General features: G+C 49.2%; 1 protein-coding gene across 1 annotated transcript in view; it reads right to left on the bottom strand.

Annotated features, from left to right (window-relative positions):
- Positions 1–19410, bottom strand: part of LOC118233620 (protein capicua homolog) — a 53110-nt gene that overhangs the window by 3099 nt on the left and 30601 nt on the right. The window contains exons 4-20 of the mRNA XM_035429427.1: positions 10938–11087; positions 10364–10556; positions 9760–9868; positions 9374–9556; positions 8849–8981; positions 8462–8652; positions 8185–8323; positions 7112–7209; positions 5594–6647; positions 4991–5130; positions 3834–3994; positions 3524–3711; positions 2956–3384; positions 2476–2792; positions 2191–2336; positions 956–1107; positions 154–288 (exon numbers count right to left, since the gene is read on the bottom strand). Of these exons, the coding sequence (XP_035285318.1) occupies positions 154–288; positions 956–1107; positions 2191–2336; positions 2476–2792; positions 2956–3384; positions 3524–3711; positions 3834–3994; positions 4991–5130; positions 5594–6647; positions 7112–7209; positions 8185–8323; positions 8462–8652; positions 8849–8981; positions 9374–9556; positions 9760–9868; positions 10364–10556; positions 10938–11087 (3918 nt within the window). The remainder of the gene's footprint in view (positions 1–153; positions 289–955; positions 1108–2190; positions 2337–2475; positions 2793–2955; positions 3385–3523; positions 3712–3833; positions 3995–4990; positions 5131–5593; positions 6648–7111; positions 7210–8184; positions 8324–8461; positions 8653–8848; positions 8982–9373; positions 9557–9759; positions 9869–10363; positions 10557–10937; positions 11088–19410) is intronic.

Here is a 19410-nt window from a genome sequence, read left to right as displayed (position 1 = left end):
GAGGGATGGACAGAGGAGAGAATGGAGGTGAGGGAGGGAGGAGAGAGCTGGAGGTGAGGGAGGAGAGGATGGAGGTGAGGGAGGAGAGGTATGGAGGGAGGAGAGAGGATGGAGGTGAGGGAGGAGAGGAATGGAGGGACAGCAGGGGCATACCAGCCCTGTCGAAGGTGAAGATGTCCCCCTCGCACTTGGCGGCGCTCTTGGGCGTGTTGGGCTCCGAGCTGCAGCTGGAGCGGCGCCTGCTCTTCCTCTTGGGGGAGATGGGGTCATCCGTGGAGGAGTCCAGGTCTGGGGAGGGTTAGGGTTCAGTCAGGTGATCAGTCCATCAACCTTTACTCAGCACAGCAGATACATCAGAAACTGAGCAGCACTGGGAAATGGTGGTACACCCAGGAGAACAGAACATTAAGACACTAAATACAAGCATACATGCAGGGATCTCAAACTCCAGTCCTGAAGGCCACAGTGGCTGTGGGTTCTTAAACAAGGGGAGAGAACTCTTTAGCCATTCAGCCACTTAAATTAAGCACTAAAGTGCAAACACACAACGAAACCTGCAGACACTGCAGCCCTCCCCAACTTGAGTTTCAGATCCCTGATATGGGTGAGAAAGGCAGGAAGTCTTCAGAGATCCTGGATGACTCATGTTGTGTAATAGACATTTTCATTGCTTATGAAAGCTATTCAGGGTTTAGAGGCTGAAAGGTACATTGATAAACAGACTCCCCATTCACCTTAAGCCACTCAATTAAAATAAAAATCTATCAGTGACAATACGCTAGCACAGGCTCCATTTCCCTCATCTTGGAATCTGAGATATCGCTCTCTACACTCCTCTCATTGGTGAAGTCATTCACGTTCTAGGTCAGCCGACCCATATTTCTCCTCTACTTCTCCATCCCATCTCCCTCGCTGTTCTTTCCTTGCCTGATCCCTCCCTCCCTCCCTCTCTCACCAGTGGAGTTCTTCCTCTTCTTGCGGTAGCTGCCCAGGATGACGCGGGGGGAGGTGGCCAGGCTCTGCAGGGTGGGGGAGGGGAGCACTTCTTCTGGACGGAACTCGGGCAGCTCCGCAAAGCGCTCCTCAAAGTACATTCCGGAAAGGACCCTGGAACAGGAGGGGCAGTCAGTGAGCCTCAGTCTCTCTGTTTACAGTCAGTGAGCCTCAGGCTCTCTGTTTACAGTCAGTGAGTCTCAGGCTCTCTGTTTACAGTCAGTGAGCCTCAGGCTCTCTGTTTACAGTCAGTGAGCCTCAGGCTCTCTGTTTACAGTCAGTGAGCCTCAGGCTCTCTGTTTACAGTCAGTGAGCCTCAGGCTCTCTGTTTACAGTCAGTGAGTCTCAGGCTCTCTGTTTACAGTCAGTGAGCCTCAGGCTCTCTGTTTACAGTCAGTGAGCCTCAGGCTCTCTGTTTACAGTCAGTGAGCCTCAGGCTCTCTGTTTACAGTCAGTGAGCCTCAGTCTCTCTGTTTAGTGTCAGTGAGCCTCAGGCTCTCTGTTTACAGTCAGTGAGCCTCAGGCTCTCTGTTTAGTGTCAGTGAGCCTCAGTCTCTCTGTTTAGTGTCAGTGAGCCTCAGGCTCTCTGTTTACAGTCAGTGAGCCTCAGTCTCTCTGTTTAGTGTCAGTGAGCCTCAGGCTCTATGTTTAGTGTCAGTGAGCCTCAGGCTCTCTGTTTAGTGTCAGTGAGCCTCAGGCTCTCTGTTTACAGTCAGTGAGCCTCAGGCTCTGTGTTTATAGTCAGTGAGTCTCAGGCTCTCTGTTTACAGTCAGTGAGCCTCAGGCTCTGTTTAGTGTCAGTGAGCCTCAGGCTCTCTGTTTAGTGTCAGTGAGCCTCAGCCTCTCTGTTTACAGTCAGTGAGCCTCAGGCTCTCTGTTTAGAGTCAGTGAGCCTCAGTCTCTCTGTTTACAGTCAGTGAGCCTCAGCCTCTCTGTTTACAGTCAGTGAGCCTCAGGCTCTCTGTTTACAGTCAGTGAGCCTCAGGCTCTCTGTTTACAGTCAGTGAGCCTCAGTCTCTCTGTTTAGTGTCAGTGAGCCTCAGGCTCTCTGTTTAGTGTCAGTGAGCCTCAGGCTCTCTGTTTAGTGTCAGTGAGCTTCAGTCTCTCTGTTTATAGTCTGTGAGCCTCAGTCTCTCTGTTTATAGTTTGTTTCTCATCAGGTTCTGGTTTCCTAATGGCCCTGTATCTGTCACTCACTTGTCCACAGAGTCAAAGGTCCTCTTGAGTGGAGGGGGGCGGGACTTCGCCTTCTTTGGCAGGTGGGCGTCCTTGTCATTCTGTGGGGGTGGCAGTGGGGTGTCCGGCCCAGAGGGTGGGGGCAAGGGTGAGGAGGGCAGGGAATCCTTCCATGCAAACCACAGAGGGGGGAAGATATGTACCTTATCATACAGTACATTGCGTCTCTTAAAGGTGTGAAGCTGAAAGCGGGCATTACCCTTAAATCTGTGTATTATGCCCGACGGGTGAGTGGTCCTGGCCTACCTCTTTGGCACCTCCCTCCCTGCTGCGACCGCCGGGGCCGTCTGCATCGCTGTGGCCCTCGGGACGTCCCGCCGAAGGGCCCTCCTCGGCAGGGCGGGGCAGGGGGGACCCGGTGCCCCCGACCCGCTCCGGCTCGAAGGAGAAGCGCCCGCCGAGGGCGCCGTCCCTCTCCCGCTCTCGTTCCCTCTCTCTCTCCTTCTCCCTTCCTCGCCCGCCGCCTTCGTAGCTGCCCACGGGGATGCTGGCCACCGCGGCCTTCACTTTCTGAGGGGTCCTTGCTGCGACCGGGGGCAGCTTGGGGGCGTCTAGCGCGCTGCCTGCTTAAAAATAGAAAAGAACACAAGCGTTGAGATAGTACTCCTCACTTCTGCCTGGTCTAAGATATAAAGGTATAAAAGCGATAGCATAAAAAGAGGAAGACGCAGAGAAGGCGGGTCAAAGCGAAAGGGAGGGACGCGGGCGACCCGCAGCTTCTCTCACCCGGGGGCGGCGTGGGGCTGCCGGGCCGCAGCGGCGCGGTCACGCCGTTGGGGGCGCCGCCCGGCCTGACGGAGGCCTGCCCCTCGCCCCGCCCGTCCGTCGGGGACCGGGCGGGGGGCTCCGGCCGCGCCTCCGCCAGGGGCTCGGCCTGCGCGCGGGCGGGCCTGTCCGTCTGTCCGTCCGCCTGCGGGTCGGCCGGCAGCGGCGCCGCGGCGTGCTTGGGCAGGATGTGCGGGGAGGCGGGCGAGGGGGCCGCGTACGCCCCGCCGGGGGGCACCGTCGTCACGGAGACCACCCCCGCCGCCAGGGTGACGCTAGGGGGAGGGTAAATGGCAGTGACTATTTGCCCCCCGACTCCTGAGGCAGGGGCGGATAGGGAGGTGAGCGGGGGGCAGGGAGACTGTGCTGGAGCCAGGAGGGGTGGCTGGCCTGGGGAGGAAAGAGAGCAGAATCAGAACAGCGTCTGTAACACTAACGCTTCCACACTTCACTGCTGCGGTGATGACTGACTCTTCTACACTGGATGCCTAAGGGTGATCCCTCCAGTGGTGACTTGCAGTGGACTGACCTGCTATAAGGGGCTGTACCAAGGTCTGCCCGGCTGGGGCGATGGCTGTGAAGCCCAGAGTTGCCAGGGGCGACGGCATGTACGCCGGGGCAGGAGGGGGCTGTGCTGGCTGAGGGGAGGACCCAGTCACCGTGGAGACCAATGGCAGAGGGGTGGGGACTCCAGGGGTGGACTGAACATACGTGATCCTATAAGACAAAATTTAAACAATATAATTCAACAGAGGTACTTGGCTAGAAACACATTAGTGTGTGACAGTGATGGTGGAGGTTGCATTGTGATGTCAGACCCTGTTCCCTGGCAACAGTACCTTGTTGGTGGCGGAGGAAGTAGCACCGTCTGTGAAGGGGCGGGGCCTGACGCCATCATCGTCGCCGTTGCCACAGACACAGGAAAGGGGCTCCCAGCATGCACGGCACCCCCGGAGGGCAGCTGGGATTGAACGACCGGCATGGGTGCAATCTGGAAGATCTGCATAAGAGACGTGACACGCGTCAATCACAGCGACTTCAGATTCTGTCCAAAGCTCCACACCGTGCAGTTCCAGCCTCCCTGTGGTGAATATAAGCAGGGCCCGATGCCCGTTTTGCCCTTGCGATGAGCGTACGTCTCTCGGTGAGTGTCAGAGGCTTGCCGTAAAGCTGACCGTCTGTGTGACGGCAGTCACTTTGTTCGGAGTTCTATCAAGTCTAACGAGCTGTGAAATCAATTTCCTTTTCAAGAACCGCATAAAATGAATGGAATGTGAAAACACCGCTTCAGGATCCAATCGGCAGTGCAGAGTCTATTTCACCCAAGCACATGCGCCAAGTTGCATTTCTATTGGGTTCCAGGTTCCGGGTAGTTAAACGCATTAAGGCACTATCTTTTTGCTGGCTTTTGCCAATATCGTTGCCTCCTTTCATTCTACCGGCGGCCGCGTGAACCGAGCTGGTAAATTGCTGCCGTTTTTCATCGCGTCGGCGCCGGGCTCGTAAAGCCGCCTGCCAGGGCTACCAGACGGGCAGGGAGCGATCGCAAAGCTCAAAAAAGACTTTATACCACCTCAGCCCCCCGTACCGCCCGCTCGCACCGTTAAGAGCGAGAGGAGCAATCACAGCACACCGCTTATATTTGGCTGCTGCTGCTGCCTGGCTGAGAACAGCTTGAGATCTTTTGTATATGATGTGTTTTTATGTCCGAACGACGTAGCGAAGAGCGCGGTTATCTAACTTTAATGTAATCCGTCCCCTCTGTCCCATTAAGAAGGGCCTCTGAAGGGCGCCGCGGCGCAGCGCTCGCATTAGCGTGAACGAGCAGCCCGCGCGGGAGAGAGTCAAAGGCAGCCTCGCCTGGTGCCATGACAACACGGCAGTTCAGCTGCAATCAGCAGCAGCAACAGCAGCAGTCTGGGGGGGGGGTGGAAGGGGGGGGAGCAGAGACACCACCACCCCCCCCGCTTCTGAAGGTCAAAACTCGGACGTGTACCTTGCTTGCTGGCTGGGTGCCATTTTGGACCGGGAGAGCCGGGGCCACCAGGGGCACAGGCTGAGGGGGGGCGGAGCCCGTTCTCACAGTCGCCATGGGAACCACCATCTTGCCTTGTAAGACTGGAGACTGCGCTTGAACTATAGAGGAGATAGGGGGTATAGTTTACACCTCGTGTCCTGAAGTATGCAAATTCTCCAACTCATTCATCTTTACACCAAATGACATGAATAATTTACTACAAATAATGACACTTTCACCAACCTCATCCCTCTTAATGCTCACTAAAGGCAATGTGAAACTAGGATTCAATAATAGTGCGTGTGTATATGCATGTTAACCCTCACCTTTACAAAACCCAACCCTTTTGTAGGGAAGGTACATGTGCATGTATGAGTGAGTGTGTGAGAGTGTTCATTTGAGGGCGACTCTCTGACGGTGTGGGTGCGGGTGTGGACTGGCATGCACGCGGGCGAGCTGGAGAGAAGCGGGTGTGTTTCAGCAGGCAGTGGAGTTGGGTTAATGGTGATCTGTGGGTTTTAGTGCTGAAGCCCTACCCTGCAGGCAGCATGCCTAAGCACCCCTCCCTCACTACCCCCTCACCTCTGGCTCCAGGGCTGACCACTCCCACTGCCGCCGGACTGGTGGCGTACGCTATTCCTGGCCCCACCCCCGAGTGCTTTCCGTTGGCCAGGGAGACGTGAGTGGGCGGAGCTGTGGGCAGGGTGAAGATGCTGGTTGGCTGCAGGGGCTGCTGGGGGGAGGGGCTCTTGGGGTTAGCGCTGGCGTGCAGGGTGGGCAGGATGTACTGGACTTGCGTGATGGCCTTGCCGCCGCACGAAGACGCCAGCTGAGAAGCGGGAAGGAACTGGGACTGGAGTACGGGGAGGGGCAAGGGGCCGTTGCTATGGCTGGAGGGCGTGGCCGGAAGCGGCTGGGGTGTCAGCTGGGGAGGGGTTATAAGCTGAACGGTGGGCGGAGCCGGGAAGGCGTTCCCGAGGACCAGGTTGGTGACCAGCCCCCCTTGGCCGACGGCGCCTACGCTCACGGGGTTGGGAGAGGACGAGGAGTAGTACCCACCCCCTCTGGCTGCCCCGCCTCCTCCTCCTCCTGCTGCTCCAATCAGCAGCTGCGCATGTGGCTGCTGCTGCTGCAGGGCGGGCTTTCTCTCCGCGGTGACGGGGCTGAGGGGCGGCCCGCCCTCGCGGGGCTTGCTGGCGATGGGCACGGGCGTGCTCACCACGGGCCGCACCACGTTGGTCACCATGGTGGAGGCCACCCGGCCCACGCCCAGCATGGGGGACAGGCCCAGGGGGTTGGCGAGGGCGAGGCCGGGGCCGGGGTCTGGGGAGCGGAGGGGCGTGCCAGCGGCAGAGCCGGCCATTAGGGACTGGCTGGAGGCGGGGCCTGAATGAGTGGCGGTTGTTCCTCCACCACCAGCTCCGACTCCATCCTTGGTACTGCTGCTTCCTCCGCCTTCCCCTCCTTCTCCCCCTCCTCCTCTGCCCTCGTTCCCTCTCTTCCTTCTGCTTTCCGAGGCCCCTCCCCCATTGCCCTCGGGGTAGGAGGAGAGAGGGGTGCTCCGCCCCAGAGAGGAGGAGAGGGAGACTGAGGGGGAGGAGGCAGAGGAGGAGAAGATCATAGGAGCAAAGGAGCGCTGTAGAAAAGGAATAGAGAAAAGTACGGTCATAGATTACACCTGTTTTCACCTGAAAGCATGGCACTCCAACATTGAACTGTCCCTCCGTTTGTGCTCGTTTTCTTCCCATGGATGCAAACAGGAGCACGTTTCAACGTCTCACAGTTTCAATCACATAGATATAATAACATATACTGAGAAAAGCAAACATGGCAAACAAAGTCACAACCTTTATATTTACCAAGAATTTACCAAAAAGTTTTGGTAACATTTTCAATAGCCCCCAATTTAAAAAAATCACTGTATTGTAAACCCTATTAAAACGCATTCCTCACTTCTTTCTGTATTTCCCCCTACCTTACACAATGTTCACGATGGAGAAAATCTTATTATTGAGAGCATCGTATTTACATACATACAGAGCACACGGCACATGCACATCATAAATGAGAGGTCAGAAGGTGCGGTTCCAGCAGCAGTACCTTCCCGTCGGCCTCGTCTGCAGAGACGTTCTCGCTGTCGCTGTCCGTCACTCTCTCCTTACACTTCAGGTCAATGGAGCTGCCCGGGTAGGAGTCATCTGCAGAGGACACAAACAGTCAGGCCTGCGTCCCAATACTCTAAAAGTGCATCCTCCTCTCCTCCGTGCCCCGGACACCCATCTGTGCGTCCTCCCTCCCTCCAGCGTCCCAATATCGGAGGAGACGAGCAAAGTGGCTTCAAACCCGGCCCCTCCCGGGGAAGGACACATCGATGTCTGCGACCGCGCACGTCTTTTCACATTTCTGGGTTGTGTCATCATGTCCACGCCCACAGGGACTGAAATACCATCCCACAAAATCTGTCACCCAAATTATAGAAGGTAAAGATGAGAGAGAAATTGGATTTCCTCAATTATGCAAGATATTTAGCCAAATTTGTGTGTAGTTCAGCAGGTTATCACACATAGCGTCCTACCGGAAAGATCGATTGCCAACAACAGATGTCAAAATGTTAGTTCGTTTTTGTCGCTCATATCCTACCGAGAAATTTGGCAATTTAAGACGGGCTTATTTATTTGCCTGCCGTTGAATGTTGCTTGAACTAACATGACTCCAAACATAAATAAGCATGGCAGCCACCATTATTTCAGACTGTGAATAGTATGCGTTAATAAATTTATTCAACCAAACGTTTCCAAAGGACATATTTATTATCAACAAAACAGATGTTACAGTGGAAGATTATCACTTTTGAACACTGGGAAACAACTCAGATGTTATGAATGAAGCGACATATCCGTTTAATCCACAGAAATGTTTCTGAATTAGCCTGTGTGAACTGACAGTAAGAATGTAGGCTGCCACAGTATATGAGGTAAATTAGTGCTCTGTATGTTAAGACATGCACACTGGGATTCTGGAATTGCAGTAAATTACGTTTGTGTACTATGAGACGTTTGCTTTGATCTAATGTTGCCGCTACCATATCAGAGTCTCCACGCAAACTGCAACCTCGCGAGGGCGAGGAGGCGCACGCTTATGACATCACAGAGGCGCCGGGACCGCGGACCCACCGATGACATCGTCGTCGCCCTCCTCCTCGCAGATGACCATGCGCTCCTCGTCGCTGGTCATGTCCTCGCTCACTCCGCGCTGGGATTGGGAGAGGGGCGGGGGACGTCCTGAGCTCTGGCCCCCACCGTCCCGGGACATCTAAACACAGGGGGCGCAGTCAGAGCGCAGGTAGAGGAAAGGTGAGTAAAGGAAAGGTAAGGACATGTAAAGGACGAGTAAAGGACAGGTAAGGACGGGCAGGAATTCGAAGGGTGCTGATTGGTCCAGGCAGCTCACCAGCTCTTCCAGGGCCTGCGCGTTCCCCCGCTCCCGCTCCCTCTTCTCCAGGGTGTGCACGGCACTCTGGGAAAAGGCTCGCGGGCGCGTGAGCTGGGTCATGAGCCCCGCCCCCGCGTTACGCTCGGCCGCACCTGACTGACCGGGCCCCGCCCCCTTCAGCTCCGCCCCCAGCGAGGTGGGCTGAGGCTCTGTTGGGCAAAAGAGGGAGAGGTGAGGTGAGAGACTGCTCACACACATACGCGCGGCGCAAACACATGCTCACACACACGCACGCTCAGTCGCTCTCACACAAACACACACTTACACACCCACACACACGCACGCTCACACACACACACACACAGAGACGCACTGTATAGCAGACGCACAGCCACCTCTCCTCACCAGTGGTTTCGGACATGCTCCTCTCCCGCACATCTTTGCCACAGGGGAGTCCCCGGCCTTCAGGGACGGACTTCTTCCTGTCTTTGTTGCACCACTTCCAGTCAGGGTGGGCCTTGAAGTGAGCCTCCTTAACCTGAGAGAGGAAGGCAGGACAGCAGGAGGACAGGGAGGGAGTCAGGAGAGAGGGCATCAGGGTGTGCATCTGATCACTCACAAACACAGCCAGGACTCCGCTATTCTCTAAATCAATTCCACTACCCTCCTCACGCTTTCATTTTAACTTGCTTTTCAACTGCTCTGCTAAACTCTTTTGTTACGAATACATTTAATACAGACCTGGGACAAATACGTATTTGCTTTGGATTCAAATACTTTTCTACGCTTCACTGATCTTGTCTGGTGTATTGGAACCAATTAAATACTCCCAAAAAGTGCAAACCCCGCCTTGTGGTCATACGGGAGAAAGTCAAAATGAGAAGTCGATCAGCTCAGCCGGGTGTGTTAGGGTGGGGGGTGTGTTCTAACCTGGAAGGCGAGGTCGTGGTACTTCTGCTTCTCTTTCTGCCCCAGCGCGTACCACCACTCCCCCAGGATCTTGCTGACCGTGCGGTTGTCCTGGTTGGGGTGCCGCTGGTGCACCAGGGCCCGGTGGCGCTTGCTGAAGATCATGAACGCGTTCATGGGCCGTCGGATGTGGTCTTTCTCCCTCTGGGGAAGGGCGGAGGGGGAAAGAGGGAGAGACGCAAAGGGAGAGAGGGAGGGAGGGAGGGAGAGGAGGGCAGGAGCAGAGAGGCAGAGTTACACAGCCGACTCCATCAGTCTCAGTGACCTGAGGGTGACGGGCGTAAAAGGGCGGGGGGGACAGCCAGTCAGAGAGCGGATGTGAGTCACGCTCGCACGCGGGGACGTACCTTCCCTGGGCTGCTCTTGTCGTCCTTGGGAAGGGCGCTCAGTGACTGGGTGCGCCTCTTCCCGGGCGACGCCGACAGGACCGCGTCAGGGAGCACGCCCGAAAAAAACCTGTTGTGGGAAAGAGAGCAGGACACTTAAATCTGCGCGAGGGAAACCACGACAGGAAGCGCATGCAAGCTGCACGATGCGACGCGCCGTCCTGCAGCAGACTGAAGCGCACACAGCGTAGTTAGCCTGCAGTTAGCCGCAGCACAGACACACGCAGGCAGCCTCCTATTCCAGCACCTGAGCAGTTAGCAAATTCCTAACAGCACTGTTTTCTGCTTGCAGATTCTTTGCATTGGCAGTAGTAGTAGGAACTGAGAGACCCTTTCTGAAAAGGGATATAACGCAATATACTAAATAAAATATATTATCAAGATATTACCACAATTCACAACATACGGGCAAACACACTAACTACTGTCACTGTCAGATGTCTTCATGCATTTATTTTAAAAAGTCACTGCTGTCAAATACGTTGACCATTATATTTTAGTTATTTACAATACGCTGCACGGTGTTCCAGTATGTTTCACTTTGGATAACACACAAAACGCTTACGGGTCGTCCACATCACTCTCGGTCTCGCTGTCCCCCCTCTGTCTCTCGGCCTCCCTCTCCCTCTCTCTATCCCGCTCCCTCTCCGGAGGGGGGGACTTGTTCGTGGTGGCGGGCGGGCGAGACGGGGATCCTCTCTCCACCTTTGGGGAGTCTGTGCGTCCGTCAGCGGCCGGGGCGGCGCTACACTGTGGCTCTGACACACCGGGACACGTGGGGAAAGAGACGTCAACGACAGAGACTACGGCGATCACAGATTCCAGTTTCATTTCTCATGTACAGCTGTATAAGAACCTCTGAACGTTTTTTTGGACGTGGTGGGATTTTAGCTCTTTTTCCGATGGGAGAATGTGTGGCAGGGTACATTTTCAAAATACTCATTTCTGATTATTAGAGCTACCACTGAATGCAGACCCCGTAACAAACATAATAATATCTCTCAGTGTTGTCTCTTTAGTAGATGCTGTTATCCATAACATCTCATAGTGGTAGGATACATAATGCTTTTTAAATGTTCTCAAAATTCTTAAGATACTTCAAATGTGTTCTTCCTCCAAAACTGCGCTAGTCATCTTACCTTTGCTCGGATTGGTTGTATGAGCCTGATCTACAGGCTGTTGGCCGTCAGTCGGCTGGGCAGATGATTCTGATTGGCTCGGTGCCAGAAAAGGGACCAATGAATGCCAAGGAAAAACAGGAACTGACCGGGGCTCCACATTCGTCCACACTGGAGAAAGGAGGAGGAAGTAACAATAATTTAGACAATAAATCGTCACCTTGCTCATATACACTGTATAATAAAGCAGTTATATTCAATTTCTTCTGTCCCATTGGATAGTGTGAAGTTGTGATACTGGCTACAACTTGCTCCAGCAATACATAAATGAAGTCTGCTATTAACCATGGTATACAGGACTCAGGTTTCACTTCAATAACTGATCACTGCTTTAGTCAGTCTGGCTTTATGAGCTAACAGGGAAGTGAAGAGGTTAAACTGGGGTCTGCCTTTTACATCGCGTATGAGTACAGTTTTATCACCCCAGCACCCTACATCATGGTACCTTTCACAAGTAAAGCTTAGTTGTTGAATTTGGGATTATTATGGCTGAATAGGCCTTGTCCACAGTGTTATACTAGGTGGAACTACACATGGCTGTAGTATTAAGGTTTTAAACATTAAACATTTAAAGAGTTATAGAGGCCAACAGAAGTAGGAGTTCAGCAAATATTCTGTAGTATTCTGTGGGTCACACGGTCTGACCATCATGTTGGATTATGTTGAGTTCTTTTTTTTTTTTTTAAACACAATTCAATCTAAAAAAAAACACAAAGGCTTAAAGCAATAAAACTTAAATTGCCTGAGTGCTTCCTGGCATAGAAGTCAGTACTACTGAAAGGTATTTCGATAATTTAATGCACAAGTATAGTCTTGGGTGTCTTGCTATTGTATGTTGCTGAAGGACCTGCATCACGCCCTATTTGCTGTGGCACAACAAATTCGGCAGTGTTTCGGTCTGGTGTAAACAAAGAACTCGCGTTAATATTAATCAGTTTGTCGAATAACTTGATGAAAGTATCACAAGACCACATATAGTACTAAACAGCTACACTGCATTAATAATAGCCAGTATTAAATACATTGTTTTGTTATTTATGCTTCTGGTTTCTTGCTCATCGCTATGAATGAATCGCCAGTTAGGCCTACTGGAATTAAACCATACTCCATAGCAACACTTTCCTGGTAGTTCAGAAAAAAATTCAGCAAAATTAGCAAATATTAAACTCGATATAAGGCAGACAATACGAAGTGAATACACGAATGTCATGTACGGTAAATGTAATGGAAAATATGAGTGTTTAATGGAAAATAAGTAGATTATCAAGACTTGTATAGGTAGGAAATGTTATTATACTGACCGAACATACTCAAGCCTTGCGAGGGATGCTGATGACGTTGCGTCGAAAACATGTTTCATTTCTTAAAGACTGCGAGGACCCCAATTACTCGGTAACTATAAGTTAGTGTCACCCTTTCAAACCCTTATTCTGGACCGTTTAAACTCCTTACAGATGTATAAAAAAAGATAGATCCAGGGGGACTGTGTTCAATTACAGCCAGTCCATGCAACGTAGGGCACGTGCTCTTCGATTCTCGATTCAGTGGTTCCTGGATTCAGTAAAATGCTAATCAAGCAAGCCAATTCCAAGGAAACGGAACAAGCAAGTCGTTTTCATTACGTAGAAAAGATGTCATTTCAACTCATAGCTTGCTAAACAAAACCGATCATCAATATAGTTAGTTTTGCATGCCTGAGTATGTCAAACATTACCACTGGTTAGCTAGTTCGTCAAACATTAACATTTCGGACCTTTACTACTACACTTATTATGTACAGTCAGTAACGAAGATCATGTGAGGCTTGACCGTTTAGATATTCTTAATTTGACCAGTCCTGAAATGGTAAGTAACTAGTAGAGAATAATCCTTTCGCGAGTTTCATAGTATTGGGGGACAGAAATAAGATTTATTCATTTGAGCAGAGTTAGCGAACACTAACTAGGCCTCTTCCACATCCTCGGCATTGCGTACCTAGTATCGACTCTGCAGTAGTCGCATTGAAAGTGACGTTAGAGTCTCATCCGTTTCTTTCAGGTTGACTTCAAGGCAGTGCAGAGTTCAGTAATTAGTTAACTTGGCTTTTCCATTTTTCGGTATTCCGCATGAGTACTGTTGCTTCGTTGCTAGACTGTTAACCCTTTCCCAAACCCTATACAGCTAACGTTTAATGAAAAAATATTTATTTTTATTTCACCATTTAAATGATAGAATTTATACAGACGTCAACTTCGTTGACTTTTAAGTTTAATGGCTAGCGCCACCGCATGCTGAATAGCCAACTTGTTTTAGTGCTTCAGTATTTTCCCGTATTTTGCACCAGTGTCTTTATAGCCAGGCACAGCACCCGTTTAGTGGGCCAGTGTTCCTTTTTTTAACAAACTAATGTCGTTCCCTGTTGTTTATACAATTTCTATGATAAGTATTGCCCACCAAACGCAATGTGTTATTCCAGAATCCACCCAATGTAGCCAGTTCGCGACGTTCATTTAGCAGGTTGACGAAAAAGGTGTCAGACATTGATAACATTAGTTATGCATCTACGCACTTTTCCTTAATTAAAGCCAGCCGTAGTCATATGACTCCAAAGAGTTTAATTCCCAAAATATACAACAGCCTGCTAAATTTATGTTATACTGGATTATCACTCAACTGGCCACCATCCCTGAATAATAAAAGACAACAGTCCTAACTCCACTAATAACACATTGGGTAACACCAACTTGTTAACAGGTTATGAAGGTATCAAATAAGCTGCACAGTACTTTTATTTAACTGGCTAGAACAGTAACTGCATTGAAGTCAGGACGATTTAAATCCAGGTAACTGGTTTCAACAACAGCATGATGGCCAGTTCCCGCAATGTTGCAATCTAATTAGCAAGTTAGCTTGCTAGCTCGCAATATCCGTCTCTGAATCTCTCATATCAGTTATCTCTGCTGTGACGTTCACTATACATCTCGTTTTTAATTCTACCTAATATAACGTCTAGTCCCTACAACCACGCTTTTATCCAGAAAATAAAACACCAGAATTCCATTACCAACGAGGACGCATAAACAAATACATCAACCAGACTGCAAGGCGAATGACCCAAACGGCTCAGTATCACGCTTTTCTGAAGTTCTTAAGACAACGCGTTTTTACAATCTACAACAACACATACACATGATACATATTCAGAGATAAAGATCTGTGCAATGCCGGCTTAACTGTACATCTAAACAACGGATATTTAGGTCCAGTGCAAGCTGTCTGCAGGTTACTCAATGTTATTATTTCCCCAAAGCGACACGCACAATACTCCCTCCAGTCAGGTCAGGCTTTGGTCTTAGAAAGTCACATAATTGACTCATTCGCTCTTCATAAACATTACGCTCTCATTACATTGCCTCTCGTTATTTCCCTGCCCCGCCCACTACCCCTGTGAAAACAAGGCTGCCCCCACTGAACTGGATAAGAACTGCCCCTTTCCGTAGTGCTCTGATCTCAGAATCACGTGAGACCAGTGAACGTTCCGCCCCCTCCCTGGGTAAGAAAATAAACATCGTCCCGCTGATTGGACACTATGGCTTAGGAGTAGGACTGTCAATCATATGTAAATTTGACAGTTGTTGTCCTACTGGGCGTAACGTATCGACTGGGGAAAACGCAGATGCAGCGGTCAATCCAGGCTGTGAAAGAAACTTCCACAGAATATCTGGATAGTGGCTTTTCGCTGCTTGACATGCGCTTGACATGAGTCCCATTTTTGATCAAGTTTTGATCCAGAACACCCAATTGAACTAGTGTTTCATGCATTTCACATAATTATGCCCAGCTGGTAAGCATTAAATGACAGTTCTAAATGGATTTGAGAGCTGGCAAGTACAAAATAACCAAACAACAGAGCAAAACAAATTGAAAACTCAGCCTATCCCCGAATGCTTGAAGTGCAACAATGGTTCTAACCACACGATGGCACTGCAAACGGCATATATTATCTTATAACGTTGTAACTTGTACCTCAGGCAAATCAGCCTTGAAGAAAAGTAAAATCACCACGCACTAGGTCAGCGTTTTCAGCACAGAGGAGCACCAATTAAGATACCCCAGAGCAACCAAGCATGTCAAAGCCAATATATTTTAAATACATTAAAGTCTGTTTGCTTTTCATTTTTTCCAGTTTTACCTTTAGGTTTTGTTGTCAACTTGAGTTGTTGATTGTCTGAAGTCACTACTTGCACTGCCATGAAACTGATGCATGTAATAGTTTCCCTTGTGTCTCAATGTCCCTTTTCTTGATATCACATAGTGTGATTTCCCCATTATGTCATTAAAGACCTATATTCTTGTCTTTTGTAAAAGCCAATGAAACAAAGATCATTTAAGTTACTTAGGGCCTTTCCCAGAGTTCACCCAAATGGAACAGACAGAGAGCATATATCCAAGATTCCCTTTATCGTAGGCACAATTTGTAAGTTTTGCCAGTGAAATGCTACACCCATCTAAACTGTCAGTCATTTGATCAGTGGCTTATGTTGCCTTCAGAGTCATTTCACCTGCAGCGTTATTAAATATCTATGAGAGGAAAGCGATCGATTATTTCATGCCACTCAAACACTGCAGGGCTGTTAAGTGGCTCATCCTGCTAACTGCTACTCGGTGTAGGGCACCCCTGGATGTGTTATTGAACGGTGATTGTATCATTGTCGCTGGCACCCTGACAGGCGACGTGGAACTGGCCATGATCTCTACCCACATTGGGCCTCAGTCCTCTGTCTCATGACGCAACAGCGACCCCTCTGGTCAGGTCAAACGGGCGCCTGAAGTCTGTCTGCAGCAGCTACACATTTAAGCCGCGTTTCCACCGCAGGAACTATACCCCGGAACTAGTAACCTTTTGAGGAACTCAGTGCGTTTCCACCGCAGGAACTAGGGTCTAAATTTAGTTCTGGGGGCTTTGTTTTACCCCCCAAAACGTTCCTGCTCGGGGGGTAGTACTTTCCGAAAGTACAGGAACCTTTTGGGTGGAGCTTGCAGCGCTGAACTTTTCTGATTGGTCGAGTACTCGTAGCATTTGTGTTGTATTTATTTTCCGCCATTACCCGCCATGTTTGAAAATATGCAGCGGCAAACCAATTTATTTTCATAATAACTTCAAATCAAACTTGTATGTTATGCGGCGCAGTAGCCTACTTTTGATTATAGCCTGTCAACGTCTTGGAATTATAACGTGTGCTCTTCTGTTCTTTTCTTGCTTTAGTATTCGTTTTATAAAATGCTAAGCATTCGTGCTGGGACAGCATATTACGAAGGCTACCAAAACATTCAAACGGATTAATTCGGTTGCTGAATATTTTCTTCCGGATTTTCTTTGTTAGCCCGTTGTAATTGACTCAAAACGTTTGATACAGTTATGTGAGGTATGCGGTAGTTCTGCATAATTAACATTGGTGATACAGTACAAGCAAACTGGAAATCACCTTCCGCACTTTTTATCCGGGTAAAATAACAGGTTAATTCTAGTAATCTTCCCTTTAGCTTTTTCAGACTGCCGTAATTTTACTCAATTTTACTGCCATTTTTCAATTCCACGAAAAGACCAGGAAGACTATGGACTCATTTATGGTGCATGGTTCGCATCTGGAGGGCACACTTCGCTGCTCGGCTAGCAGTAACTTCGAAGGAAAGCAAACGGTGGCTGTACCACTACTAATTTACATTTTCACGCAAGTCCGAGTTTTCGTTCTATTCTTGTCATTTTGCGATTAGCCTATATGGAATTGACGACGAGAAAGTAATAAAACAGCAAATTGTTTACAACGTGTGCATGTTTTCTGCTGTTAATTAATGTGTTTGAGAGGATATATGAAAATCAATAAATACAAAAGTAACCATATATAGTCATTGTTGGTAACCCGTTGTATATATATGTGGAATAAACCCCTCCGGGCTGTCCCGGTTATTAGAAAATAATGTAGGCTACTTCGGTGGTAGTATGGGGTTACAGAAGAAATCATATGACAGATGGACCGACGACAACGTCAGTGGGCTAATTTGCCTAATCTTCGCGGTACTTTAGACCCCGGTGGAAACGCAGACAACCATTGGCTGAAGGAACCTTTTAGTTCCTGGTAAAGTAGTTCCTGGGACTGAAAGTTCCGGGTAATTTTGGTGGAAACGCGGCTTTAGTCCCAGACAAAAGTGCACACTTGCCTCAGACCAGAGTGCATACTTGCCTCAGACCAGAGTGCGCACTTGCCTCAGACGAGAGTGCGCATTTACCTCAGATCAGAGTGCATACTTGCCTCAGATCAGAGTGCATACTTGCCTCAGATCAGAGTGCATACTTGTCTCAGACTAGAGTGCACACTTGTCTAATGGACAGGCCTACTAATACAATTAGGAATCTAAATTTTGTAGACACAAAACAAAAAATTGGATAAAATAATGTACCTTCTCATTTTTTGGTGTCGGGAACAATTCTGAATCCTACTCCGAATAAATGGTCATATTAAAACGTAATGAAGACAATTTTCTGCTGGTGACTTCCCATTTGACATTTCTTGATTATTACACAGAAAATAACCAAATTATGAAATGTCAAAATTCTAAAAATACAGCAGACTTAGAGTCAGGCTTTTCATTTGCAGTTCCTTTGTGCTACAGTTATTCCTACATATAATTTCAAAGGTATTAAACTGCCAGGCACTGTGGCTCGACTAATCCAACTATTTGTGATAAAAGCCATACCATATGGCTTATGAAAGAGCAAATGCCCACTCGTTTCTGCTAACAAGTACGAAGTCCACTAATCACAAAATAAAAAGGACAGAAAGAGTGCAAATAAACATGTTTGTCTCTCTGAATGTTGCAGGAGTGAATAAACATGTTTGTCTCTCTGAATGTTGCTGTCCGGTACAGACTAGTCCATACTGGTACAGATTTGTAGCTGGATTCACAAACATCACACAAATTAATAATTGTTTCTTAAAAACAACAGAATAAAATGATTTTCCAGCAGGGAAATCATTTTACCATTGTCAGTACATGGCCTCGTACACTCAAACAGACGCCCGTCTGTGACAGAGTTAAAGTTTACAGCATCTGTCCGTCACCAAATGTCACCCTGCCCTATTAAAAAAGGAAAGTGGGAAAGAGGCGCTGTGATTTTATCACTGACAATAACAAACCAGCATCATAACAAATAACAAAACCTTTTATCATTTTCATACTGAATCATTCACCTCAGGCCCGACAGACTTACACACAGAGCAGACGCACACGCTCAGAAAAGCGCACCCAGCTTATGTAAGAACGCGCTCGCCTGAGAATCGCGTAAAAGATTACACCCTCCGCCCCCGCTGAACTGAGCAAATGACGCACTCGGAACCAGCGCAGCCCCGTTTCCATCGGACGGTCCAGCGGCGAGGCCTCTGCTTCGCCTGAACCCGCGCGGCTCAGCGCGCGCCAGCCTAAGTGCAGCCGCCCGGAGGACGCAGCCGGGGCCAAACCGTGCCGGTCACAGTGTGTGCGTTTTCTCCTCACCGCCCCTGACCGCTACATAAAGTTCGCTGTTTGCGTGTCTGCTTTTAAAATAGACCGGCGCAAGCGTCAGACATTAGCTGAAACCACAGGGCAGGAGCAGGAGCCGACTTGTGACTACAGGAATTTTTTCCAGACCAGCTCCTGATCTGAAAAGATTTTCTTTTTTGAAAACACAAAGCAGCCTTCTAAAGCACAGGTTAGGCAGGCTAAGCAAGGCCTACACAGTAAGGCATGAGGCACACGGGCATATCCACACATGTGCATGCATACACACACACACACACACACACACACACACACTATCCATATGCATGCACACACACCCAATCCACACATACGCATCCACACACAGCCAATCCAGACATGCGCACGCACGCACACACACACACACACACACACAACCAATCCAGACACATGTATGCACACACACACACAGAATGAGTTTGGGAGGGTTGGAAATTGAGGGGGGAAATGGGTGGGAAGGAAAAATAGCAAGGAGAGCAAAAATAGACCACAAGTCGTTCTGCGCACAGAGAGAAAGGGGGTGGAGAAGGAATGGCTATGAAAAAATGTTTTTTCCCTCTGTTGCCATGATCAAAGAGAATGAACTGACTCACTCAGCTACACACAATTTATTACCTACATTCATCATTTCAAACAGGTGCTTTACATGTTGAACAAAAGAAGGAATGTATACACTCTGGGAATACTGGAAATAATCTTTACACCATATGTGGAAACACACCAAATACCAGGTACAAATGCTTTGAAATAGGCATATGTGATTACTCAGAGCAGGGGTGTAAACTGATATTCAAACCTACAAAATATAAGTGTACATTAATCTAACAAGTGTACACAATGAAAAGGGAGGCTTATCTCCATCTTCCAGTCAGAGTTTGCT

This window comes from Anguilla anguilla, chromosome 8 (genome assembly GCF_013347855.1).
Source record: "Anguilla anguilla isolate fAngAng1 chromosome 8, fAngAng1.pri, whole genome shotgun sequence".
In the NCBI taxonomy this organism is placed as follows: Eukaryota; Metazoa; Chordata; class Actinopteri; order Anguilliformes; family Anguillidae; genus Anguilla; species Anguilla anguilla.
The sequence above is the reverse complement of the archived record's forward strand: the minus strand, read 5'-3'. Positions and strand labels throughout refer to the sequence as shown.